General features: G+C 55.7%; 1 protein-coding gene across 2 annotated transcripts; it reads right to left on the bottom strand.

Annotated features, from left to right (window-relative positions):
* Positions 1–1,634: 1,634 nt before the first annotated feature.
* Positions 1,635–2,440, bottom strand: PYY (peptide YY). 2 transcript variants are annotated; one of them, XM_055133815.1, is made up of 3 exons: positions 2,253–2,440; positions 1,890–1,967; positions 1,635–1,734 (listed from the first exon to the last, which is right to left on the bottom strand). In XM_055133815.1, exons 1-3 carry the CDS (start codon positions 2,438–2,440, stop codon positions 1,710–1,712), a joined length of 291 nt encoding a protein of 96 aa, XP_054989790.1. In that variant the 3' UTR covers positions 1,635–1,709. The 2 variants fall into 2 exon arrangements, with proteins under 2 accessions (XP_054989790.1, XP_004621045.1); XM_004620988.1 differs by lacking the exon at positions 1,635–1,734 and having other exon boundaries at positions 1,886–1,967.
* Between the last annotated feature and the right edge of the window lie 9,637 nt (positions 2,441–12,077).

Raw genomic sequence — 12,077 nt, 5'->3', positions numbered from 1 at the left:
GTGTGCACAGTCCCCCTCCCTGGAATTGAAGGGGAAGAGGCAGGGCCAAATGGGCTGGGAGTGGGCTTCAGATCAAACCAGAGAAACGAACTCTACCCGGAGAAATCAGGAAAGGCCTCCAGGGAGAGGTGATCATTTCCTGACTGAAGAGAGGGAAAGGGCTCTGCCGGCAGCCAGAGAGACCAGGCCGAATGCTCCGGAGTCCATGAAGCTGCCACCAGCCCCTGGACCTGCTCTCCTGCCTACCGCAACCCTACTTCAGGGAAGATGCAGGGCAGAGGGCAGGATAGAGTCAGTCTTATGCCACGTCCAGGCAGCTTGTTCCACGGGGGGCCTGCACTCCCCGGCTCTCAGTGCTCTCCTCCCAGAATCATAAGTCTCCGAGCAGTCCTGTGGGACTCCCAACCCCACCCACAGTGGCTGAAAAGCAGCCGGGTCAAGTATGAGACAATGAGCCTGGTCCTGCTGTGTGCACAGGAACTGGGGCGCCCCCCCCCCACGCAGAGACCCTCCTCCCCCTCTCCTGGGATCTCGGGCTTTGGCCTCACCCTCTTTCATCCCCTATCCCCAGCTTCCCAGCCAGGACTCAGTCCCACTGAATGAGAGACTCGAGACCCCCCCACAGATAGAGAAGGCTGTGAAGGGAGGAGACAAAGACCCTTTGGACAGTCCCCAGACCTGGAAGAGAAACAGGACAAGGAGATGTGCACGGAGCAGAGAGAGCAAGCAGAGTGCAGAGCAGATACAATCTAGGCAGGCTTCCTGGAGGAAGGGCTCTGGTAAAGGAGGGTGTGTGGCAGATGAAACAGCAGACTCCAGCTGCCTTGTGGTCAGGGTATAGATGGGGCAGGATTCTGTTGGCTCCAGACCCACAGTGCCTTCAGGCTTCAGTGTAGTCAGAGAAAGGTGGGGGTCGGGAAGAGGACCTGGCTGTCCCATGCCCTTGTCACCAGGGAGGCACCTTGATGGGCTGCACAGCCTGTGAGCTCAGGGAAGCTGGCGACAGCTCCTCCCAGGGACAGGCTGTTAGAAATGACCCTTTTCCTCCTCCCTCCCTGGACCCCAACTTCAACTGGCCCTCCCCGCACTGGGACGAGTGGAGTCGGGGTGGAGGCTGGGTGAAGCCAGTGCCCACCACCATCTTTGGCTGGACCCCCTCTGTCCCCATCGACCCTCCTTGGCTGTCCACTGCCTCCTCCCCTACTTCTGGGACCTCCCAGGGCTCTTCTGGAGGCTTCTCAGAAGCTTGCCTCTTGCTCACCATCCGCCCTCCCTCTCCCACTACACTTTCAGGTCCCTATGACTCTCAAGTGACCTTGGGAGTGACCCAACCCACAAGGGACCGGAGAGCAGTTCTCCTAAGGGTTGGGTCACTCCCAAGATCAAATCCCGATAAGTAGGTGCTTTAAGTCTTCTTTCCCTTCCCTGCCTCCACCCACTCCTGGACCAGGCGCATTAAGAAGGGGAAAGAGACAGCGATGCTCACACAGTTCCAGTGAAATCTGCTCTTTATTCGGGCATAAGGGGAGGCTGGAACACAGCCGTCCCGTGCAGGGCTGGGGCATGAAGAAATGGGGTAAGGACCACACCTCCAACCCTCCCCAGCTCTGGTGGGCCAGGAGAGGGATCAGGGTCTGGGGAGCGGACAGGGGCGGGGGGAGGGGAGGGAGGGCGGAGTGGGCATATCTCCCTGGTGGTCCCGGGGCACGTCACCACATGGAGGGGCCTCCTAGTCTGCAAGACAAAGAACAGGCGTCAGGAGAATCCGGGTAAGAGGGCTGGGGGGAAAAGTATCAGGTGTCCGCTGGGTGCCAGGGGGAGGGGCTCTGAGCGAGGCAGGGGAAGGTCAAGCTGCAGGGGACAGGCATGAACTGAGGGGATGCCTTTACCGCGACTTGATGGGGTCCTCGCCGTCCGAGAAGAGCAGTTTGGACAGAACTGCTTCGGGGCTGTCACGTTTCCCATACCTAGAAAACATATATGTGTCAAAGGGGACACACGCCCAAGTGTGCTAGGTGGTTGGGGCAGAGCCCCGGAGACACACCCACCCTTCTGATCCCGCCCAGATGATTGATTTGCCCCCGCCCATCCGCCTGTTCTGACCCCGCCCATCCCGGGGTCCCTCCCACATCCCCGGTCTGGTCCCGCCCATACCCTGGAGTAGCCCCGCCCATCCTCGTGGCCCCGCCCATCCTCGTGGCCCCGCCCATAGACTTGCTCTGGCGCCGCCCCCGGCCCGCGCCCGCGCTCACCGCTGCCGGGTGACCAGGTTGAGGTAGTGACGCAAGGAGGCGTAGTAGCGGCTGAGCTCCTCCGGCGAGGCATCCTCCCCCGGGGCCTCGGGTTTGGCCGGGTAGGCGTCGACCAGAGCCCCCAGGCAAGCGAGCAAGGCCAGGAGCATCATGGCCGTGGCGGGCCAGGGCCTGCGCGCCGTCACCATCTGGGGAGGGGGCCGTGAAGCTTGAGTTTCCCGAGCCTCGCCCCCACCCCCAAGCTGTGCCCCCGACGGGAGGCGGCTGCGACTGCCGTGGGGCCCACGCTGCGGCAGCCCGTCGCGGCTGGCACCAGAGCCTGGCGCCGCCACCAGCTCGCTCCATGCTCTCGGGCTCTGCACCGCCTCTGGCCTCAGTTTCCTCATCCGTCGGGGGCGAGGGTTGGGGTGGCCACAGGCCCTGCCCCACCTCCCTCCCACACACACTGCCGGTTAGATGGGTGGAGGGGAAAGAGGCGCCCACACCACTCTCCTTCCCACACTGCTGGTAACCCGGCAGACCCAGTGTCCACCATCCCAGCCTCAGTTTCCCACAAAGTAGCCCAGGGTCCCGGTTCTGGGCCATTCCAGGGTCGGGGCGCTCACAGCGACAGTTCTGGAAGTGGAGCCTAGCAGGAGGCGAGGCGGAGGGTCAGAGGAGTCCCAAGGGCTGCCACGGGTCCTCTGCTGGGCGCCCTGCAGTGGGGTTTATATCCCTCCGGGCAGGGAGGGGCCGGGGAGAGGCGTAATGGGGCCCTTCCTCCTGCTTCCCTCCACGCCCCCGCCAGATCGTTGAGTTTATACCCAGACGATGTGCGGTGTCTCCATCTCCCAGGAGCTGAGGGGCAGTGGCCAACTCAGGGTGGGGGCCCTCTGAGAGGGTGCCCAGCCCACCCCTCCCCAGCTGTTCCGAGACAGTGGAGGGAGCTTTGCCTCCAGGGTCCTGGGGCAGACTCTAGGTGCAGCTTGGCTTCCCTAGCCTCAACCATCGTGTGGGTCGGGGCCAGCCAGGACTCTCGTCCTTGGCCTTTTGGGGTCATGCCTGCAATGCTCAGGGGTGACTCCTGGCTCTGCACTCGGGAGTCCTCCTGAAGGTACAAGGGGGAACCATGTTGGATGCCTGGGATTGAACCCAGGTCAGTCACATGAAAGACACACGTCCCACCCGCTGTACGATTGTTCCAGCCCTGTCTGCACTTTTGCAGGAACGAGGGAGACGATTTATTAAGCACCTGCTGGGTACTGGGCGATGCGACCCATGGTGGCTGCTTCCTTCCTCCCCATTTCACGAGCCAAGAACCTCAGGGTCCAAAGGAGGGAGGGACAGGGAGGCAGCCTCAGAAGGAGGCGCTCTTGGTCCTGGGGGGAACCCTACAATTCAGGGCCAGGCACAAGGAGTGTGGTAGTCCAGGTGGGGCCCCCCCCGGGATGGGATGGGCCCCAGGACCCCATGAGAAGAGGGGGCACGGCCTGGCTGGACCTCCTGGGACAGAACCCCCTCGGCAGAGGGGCCCCTTGTCCAGGCCTGCTCAGGGCCGCCCCCTCCCCCTGCCAGGACAGATGGTGATTTTCAGAGTGCTCCTGAGGGCTCCTTCAATAGCTTTTTATGGGTTCAACCACCTGCACTCTCCGGAAATGGTTCCTTATCAGCCCACTGGGCCCCGAGGTCCCCACACTTACTTCCCAAGAGGGGCCAGGGCTCTCCGCTGAGCAGGGACGTGGAAGAGAACAGGGGACACGGCCACGCTGGAGGCCCAGCCCACAGGAGAAGAGGGGCCGTGGGCTTGGGGTGACCCAGTCTGCTGAGACACAGCCCTGAGTGCACGGAGGATGCCAAGCGGGAACTCTGGGTGCAGTCTGGAGAGAGCAGAAATAAAGGGATGCCTGGGGCTCGTCCTGGGGGCGCCAGGGGAACTAGATTCTTGGGGTTCAGGTGAGAAGTCAGCAGACCACAGGGAGCAAGGAACCCAGGAGATGGCTCAAAGGGCTGGAAACATGTTGATGTGGGGAGACCCCTGGCCCTTCAATCCAGCCCCCAAGCAACTTGCCAGGAGAGGCCCCAAGCCCAAGAAAATGAAACAAAGGAGGCAGGGAGTATCCAGGAAGGGGAGGGGGGGTTGCTGTGAGCCACTGGGGGCCCAGAGGAGATGCTCTCCTACCTTGGGGAGTGTGGGGTCAAGGACACAGGAAGGAAAACAGTGTGGAAGCTTAAGGTAGAGGTGAGGCAGGCCCAGATGTGGGGGACAACCTCATTTCCCCATTTTCCTCAGAATGGAAGCGTTTCTTCTGCAGGGGTGAGACCCCTGCCCATGTCTGGCAACCTTCCCCCTCCATCACGCCCCACCCCAGCCTCACGTTTCATACCCCCATTATAGGGTGGCCCAGGAGCCTTTAATCAGCCCTGCTCGCTGGCCAAACAGCTTAGTAACTTATTGGCTAGTGGGGATGCTTCAGCCCTGGGTCTGTGGGCTCAGCTCCCCATACCTCCCCCCGTTACAGACACAGGGTTCTGTCCCTGGGACGCAGGTGGGGGTATGGTGGGGAGTGACCCTGTGAGGGGAGAAACTCCCAGGATCGTCGATGTTGTAGCCTTGCAACCAGCTCCTGCCTCCAATTTGTCCTCAAAGGAAAGAGGGCACAGACCCTGGGGTTCCCTTGGTCCCCATCCTCAGGGGACCTAGCCAGGTCACCTCAGGGTCAAAGAGGACAGGGACTTGGGCCCCAGCTGACTTGTCAAGGGCCCTGGAGTCTCCCAGGCTACACAGGTCAGGAAACAGCACACCTGAATTTTCCAACCATAAAAAAATGTAAAATATTTTTTCTTTAAGCAATCCTGGGGATCGAACCCAGGGACCCACACCTGCAAGGCCAGCTCTTCCCCTTAGCCCTAGCCCCGAGCCTTCTGGTGCATTTTACCTGTATCCCGTGATGAATTTCTAGGGGATGGGCTCCTGAAGGCTCCTCCCATCCCTTCTTCATGAAGCACTGCTCTGCGGTGAGCACTTAGGCCCGAGCCCCTGTCTCCGTGGCTTCCTTCTTCTCTCGGTCACTTTCCCTCATAGACTTCACGAAGCTCTCTCGGCCCTTAGCGTGTCCAAAGTGCTTCCTCTGAGCACTAATTCTCAGGGCTAGCGTCTTGCCCCGCACTTGTGTTCACCATGATGCCACATGCGGGCTGGGGAACATGCGGAGTACGCGGGTTGCCAGTGGACCTTTGGGGGCTACTCCTTTTGAACTGGCCACTAGCAAACCCTTCTTGGGTTGGACAGACAAGTGGCAGGAAGGCACTTGACATGCATGCAGCTGACCCTGGACTCCAGCACACACACGGTGTCTTGATCACAGCCATGCATGGTTCCTGAGCACAGTGGCTGCAGTAATTCCTGAGCACCACTGGGTGTGGCCCCAAAACAACAAGAGAAAAACTAACCCACAGGGGCTGGATCGATAGCACAGCAGGTAGGGGGCATTTGCCCTGCACGCAGCCGACCCAGGTTGGATTCCCAGCATCCCATAGGGTCCCCCGAGCACTGCCAGGAGTAATTCCTGAGTGCATGAGCCAGGAGTAACCCCTATGCATCGCTGGGTGTGACCCAAAAAGCCAAAAAAAAAAAAAAGAAGAAGAAGAAGAAGAAAAAGAAAAACTGACCCAAAAAGAAAAAAAAAAACGCTTTTCTTTAATTTTTTCCAATTTCCCCCTTACACTTTATATAAACACTATGGTTTACAAAGTTGTTCATGATGATTTGTTACAGGTATTCAATATTCCAACACCATTCCCACCACCCCACCACCATCACATCTTCCCGCCACCATTGTCTCCGGTTTTCCCAGCCACCCCTCAAGCCTGCCTCCCTAGCAGACCCGCGATAATTTATTGAATGTGGCTTATTATTAATAATTCATTAAGAGAATAATCAAAAAAGTGTTTCCTTAGAAGAAAAGAAAGCTAGTGAAGATGGGTGTATTTAACCTTGAAGTCATTAAGCCCTCGTATAAGAGATTACTAAGATGTTGGTACAGGTTAAGCGTCTGATTTTATATTTTGTTAATCGAGATTGGTTGCCTTCTCCGTTACATCCCATCCAATCTGGTGTGCTACTACTGGAAAACAAACCTTTATTTGCCATCCACCTGGGGCCTGGGCCTTGGGGAGGTGGGGGCTGGGCGAAGGGTCTCCCAGTGAATCTTGACCATCCAGGCCAATAGTTCAGTGCTAGAATCCCAGAATATGGTGCTTTTTGGGGCCTGAATTTCTGGGGATAATCCAGGCCATCCTGATAGTGCTCAGGGAACCTCCCAGACTGATGCGGGGAAACTGTGGAGTGCAAGGGATTGAACCTAGGTGCCTGCTGTCTCATGCCCTGGCCCTCGATAAAGCCCTTCTTGATCCACAAGATACACAAAAGGGAGCCCGGGTTTTCAGACCTATGAGCTATTAGAGCAATTCCCAGCTGCCTCCAGCAGATCTATCCGTTCGCCAAGCTGAGAGGTTGGGCTGGCATATTTGTCTGTGTCATCATCTCATCATATAACTCAATGAAATATTATACAAATGGACAGACTAGGAATGCTCGAAGTGTCATCTCCTAGAAAATTCAGCAGGATTATCTAGAAAGATGATGCAAAGAGAAATATTGATCAGAGCTGTATAATAGTGGGTAGAGCTTGCACGAAGCCAACCTGGGTTCAATCCCTGGCATCCCACGCTGTCCCCAAGAAACTGCCAGGAGTAATTCCTGAGTGCCAATCCAGGAGTAATCCCTGGGCATTGCCAGGTGTGACCCAAAAAGCACCCCCCAACTAAAAGAGAAAGGCCGAAATGTTGAGTGAGCTCTGAAGGGTCACTACACAGCATCCAGGGAAAATGTGCAAAATCTAAGTGAGTTCCATGTCGTGTCATTTCCATGGCCTGAAGTTGCCTCCCCTGCTCAGCCAAACTAGGATCTAAGTGATGGTTTGAAGGGTTCAGATGCAGTTCCATCAAGAAAGACCAGGGGGCGCTGGAGCGATAGCACACTGGGTAGGGTGTTTGCCTTGCACGTGGCCGACCCGGGTTTGATTCCCAGCATCCCATATGGTCCCCTGAACACCGCCAGGAGTAATTCCTGAGTGTAGAGCCAGGAGTAACCCCTGTGCATCGCCGGGTGTGACCCAAGAAGAAAAAAAAAAAGAAAAGACCAGGGATCTGAAGAGAGCACAGAATGATACACCATAGCCATGCAGCCAGACCCTGTGCCAGGCTGTTACATTCAGGACAATGGGGGGTTGGGGGGGGGAGGGGAGGCCCCTCCCTGCCCCAACGGAGCCAGCCCCGGCAGCCAGAAACCTCCAGAACCCAACCGCCACCATGCTCATGGCTGCTCTCCACACGCTTGGACAAGCCCACCCATGAGAGAATCTACTCCTGCATATGTCATACTTTACACCGCCAGTATTCCAAGAGTAGCACACCACACTTGGTGGGGTTTAAAGTAGAAGACAACCAATCTTAGGGGAAATATATTATATAGATACAAACACAAGGCACAACCTTTAACAACTTGTGACTAATCTCTTATAGAAAGGTTTAATGGCTCCTGGGTGAAATACAGTAATCTTCACACACTTTCCTCTAAGAATTTTTTTTTACTTTTTTGCGGATTATTCATAACAAGCAATACAAAATAAATTATTTCAGTTCTGCTTTGGGGGCAGGGTTTGGGATTTGGGATGGAAATATCGTGGTGGGAAGGTGTAATGGTGGTGGGGCTGGTGTTCGAATATTAAATGTAAAATCAAATATTGTGAACAGCTTTATAAAAATTAGAATATTCCATTGGCATTTATTTCTGCCAAATGATTATATTTTAAAAAATTAATCAAGTGTGTAAATGATAGAAATAAAGAATGGGGGGCTGGAGTGATAGCACAGCGGGTAGGGCGTTTGCCTTGCACGCGGCCGACCCGGGTTCAAATCCCAGCATCCCATATGGTCCCCTGAGCACCGCCAGGAGTAATTCCTGAGTGCAGAGCCAGGAGTAACCCCTGTGCATCGCCAGGTGTGACCCAAAAACCAAAAAAAAAAGAAATAAAGAATGATATCTAAGGCTAAGAAAAAGAAGAAAGAAAGAAAGAAAGAAAGAAAGAGAGAGAGAAAGAAAGAAAGAAAGAAAGAAAGAAAGAAAGAAAGAAAGAAAGAAAGAAAGAAAGAAAGAAAGAAAGAAAGAAAGAAAGAAAAGAAGGAGGAAGGAAGGAGGAAAGAAAGAGCAGGGAACTCGAGTCAGGAGCCCCAAACAAAGGTTCATGTCGGAACAGACACTTGTATGTTTGATGTCCAAACTAAGTGAAGAAGAAGGCAGGGGCCAGGGAGATGAAGAGCTTGAAGAATAGGAGCTTGTATTTGCATGCCTAGATTCCAAGTGTGACCAGGGTGCCCCAGTGGGCAACAATTAGGGGTGACCCAACACTCCCCTCACAAAAATGTAGAAAAAAAAACTGCACAGGAATATTGATAGTCATTCTCTTCTGGAACCAAGTTCACAGTCACTCAGTGACTTCTCCATCCATTTTTTGGAATATTTGCTAATCTGCAATGAAAAGGAATGAACTGGTGGCACACAGCAAATGGGATGAATCTCAAGGCAGGGAACTGAGTCTGTCCCAAAAGGTCACTTACGGGCTAGAGAGAGCACAAATGGGTAGGGGACTTGCTCTGCACGCCGTCCAGGAATCCTGTATGGTCCCCCGAGCACCTCCAGGAGGCATTCCTGAACATAGAGCTTTGCTTTGTTTGGGGACCATATCCAGCGATGCTCAGGGGTCAGTCCTGGCTCTGCACGCAGGAATTACTCCTGGCAGTGCTCAGGGGACCATATGGGATGCCGGGGATTGAACCTGGGTTGGCCATGTGCAAGGCAAGAACCCTACCTGCTGTACTGTCACTCCAGCCCCTTGGGTTTTTTTTTATTTGAGGGGGTGGAATAAGTTAACTTTTGTACTCCCCCCTTATTTTTTTGCTTTTTGGATCACACCCTGCGATGCACAGGGGTTACTCCTGGCTCATGCACTCAGGAATTACTCCTGGCGGTGCTTGGGGGACCCTATGGGATGTTGGGAATCAAACCCGGGTTGGCCGTGTGCAAGGCAAACACTTTACCAGCTGTGCTATCGCTCCCAGCCCCCGGAATAAGTTAATTTTAACAGTGGAAAATAACTATTTCTGAGTGCTTCTAGCAATGTACAGCGAACCCCAGCCTTCCCAAAGGTGATCCATAGAAGAAACTCATGGTTTTCCCCGCCAAGGCCCCCTGTGGAGACACGGGAGAAACCCCGTGGCTTAAACCCTGGCGACTGAGCCTGTGCTGGGCTGTGACTCCCGTAGGGTCACTTCCCAGGTGTCCCCAGACGTGTCGCAGGAGGGAAGGCACAGGAAGAATATTCTAGGGGAGTCTGCAAAACCACCCCAAGTGGGTGGGCTGCGGGACGGAGGCTCGGGGGAGTGAGCGTATTTGGCGGGGTGGCCCCAACGCTGCAGGCCGCTTGGCCAGCGTCTGGGCAGTGCCTCGGCCTTGTCAACTGTGAAAATGGGTCATAAAAGTGTCTGTAAAGGGTGATGAGGATTTAATGACGATTCCTGTAAGCTGCTCAGTGCGAGGCCGGCTCCCTGTAAGTGCCCAATAAAACGTTATATTTGGGGCACTGTTTGCCATAGGGAGCCAGCAGGGTGCACGTGACGTAAACAGCAGGTTCCCTTTACAGTGGGGCCCCCGCCCCCCCCCCCCATTTCATTTATTCACAGTGCAGGGGATCGAACCCAGGACCTCACATGTGTAGGCACAAGCTCTCCCCGGAGCCATAGCCCCGGCCCTACCCTGATATTTCATGGAGAAAATTTCCCAAAGTTGTAGCCAGCTGGGAAAGACTGTTCAGTGAGTAACCGTGGAGAAGTTTAGGGTCCTTCCCTTTCTTTTTGCTTATCCAAAGTGTCTCTTTGGGAGGCGGGGACAGAGGGGGATATAGCCGGCAGTGCTCAGAGCTCACTTCTGGCTCTATGCTAAGGAGTCACTCCTGGAGGTGCTGGGGGACCCTGCGGGGTGCCAGAGATCAAACCAGGGTCAGCTGCTGGTGAAGCAAGCACCTAACCCGCTGTCCTATCTCTCCCACCCATAGGGTGTGTATTTTTCTAGAGCAGACACGTGCCACTTGGGTAAGAGAGAATTCATTCAGGGGAGGGAAGAGAGGGAAAGAAGTGAACCAGGACAGGACAGGGATGCTGGAGTTTGGCCCCTGGGACACATGGTTCCCTGGCACCATGGGGAGTGACCCCCAGCACCCATCCAGGAGTGGTCAACTCCATGTGTCGCTATAGGTTACCCCTCCCAAAAATAAAGATAAAGCTAAGGACAGAGTCCCATGTCCAGAGTGATGGCCTTGGGGGTAGGGGGTAGTGATGGCACAGCGGGTAGGGCGTTTGCCTTGCACACAGCCGACCCAGGTTCGATTCCCAGCATCCCATATGGTCCCCTGAGCACCACCAGGGGTAATTCCTGAGTGCAGAGTCAGGAATAACCCCTGAGGATAGGCAGGTGTGACTCTCACTGGCGGCCTTGCCTTTGCCGTCTGCTGTCCTTGGGGTCACTCTGCTGACATGACCCCACTGCACAGTGAGGTAGAAGCGTTTCCAAGCTCTGGCCAAGCACCTTGCTGAAGCCCGAGCAGCAGGAGTTGGCAGCTCCCCGCACCAGCCTGGAACTTCCTCCTGGCAGTCCTCGTGGTGTCTGACCACGTCCATCTTTCCTGCACACCTGCAAACCTAGGGGCCTAGCGCCAGATGCTCCTGGCCTGACGCTCACTGGCGTGTCCCAGCTGTGTGGCCTCAGGAACGTTGCCCGACCTCTCCGAGGCTCGCTGCAAAAAAGGGAATGAGGACATCCATGTCACAGGCTCCTTTTGACAAACAAAACCCTGCATCTCTGTCTTCCTGCATCCAAACTGTAGTCTCCACACAACCAAGGCCTGAGGGTCCCTATCCTGGTATCCCAGTGCCCGTGTCCCTCACTCCCACATATCCCTAGTTGTCCTCTTCCCTCTGCCTGTTTCTCGGCCCTCCCCCGCAGCTTATTTTCTACCCAATACTTCTTCTGAAGCTGTTCCCACCTCTGCCCCCCCTTTCCTGAACCAGCCCCGGCATTGCGCTCACCCTGCACCCTATTCCAGGGCAGCCCCTGTGTGGCCCCTGTGCGTCACGGCCCTGGGGAGGCTGATGAATCACTGTTAGCAGCTCACTAGTCCCAAGGGAGGGCTGGGGACAGCCATTAGTGCAGTCCCTCATCCATCAGCAGGGGAGGGTGACAGGCGAGGCGAGGCATGAGCCCCCACATGCCTTCCTGGGGCCTCCCAGGGCCAGTGCTCTGAACCAGCTGCACAAACCTGGGTCCCGTGGCCTCCCTTCAACCCCCCTCCAATGTTCACAGGCTTCATGGGAGCTGCCCTGCTGGGAGCCTCAAGACAGTACTGCCCTGGGCACCAGGCATCGGGCACCACAGCCGAGCTCCTGCCTCTGTGGCCCCCCACCCCTGGTCTCTCCCCAGCTCCTGTGCTGTGAAACTCTCCCTCAAGGCCACAGTGTCCCTGTTCGTATGCTACTTTGATAGTGTCCAGCGGTACCCGGTGACCTGGGCACACGGAGCCGATTTCAATACAGTGTATGACTGATGGTCAACAGACATGGGCTAGCGGCGATGGCACACACAGTGGACAGTTTAATTCAGGATCAACAGTGACTGTACAGGGGCAAACCGAATATAATACGTGTAGGGTGAGGGCAGGTGGTAATGACCATGAA

The sequence above is a fragment of the Sorex araneus genome, chromosome 3, assembly GCF_027595985.1.
Source record: "Sorex araneus isolate mSorAra2 chromosome 3, mSorAra2.pri, whole genome shotgun sequence".
Lineage (NCBI taxonomy): Eukaryota > Metazoa > Chordata > Mammalia > Eulipotyphla > Soricidae > Sorex > Sorex araneus.
This window is presented reverse-complemented; position numbering and strand designations above follow the sequence as displayed.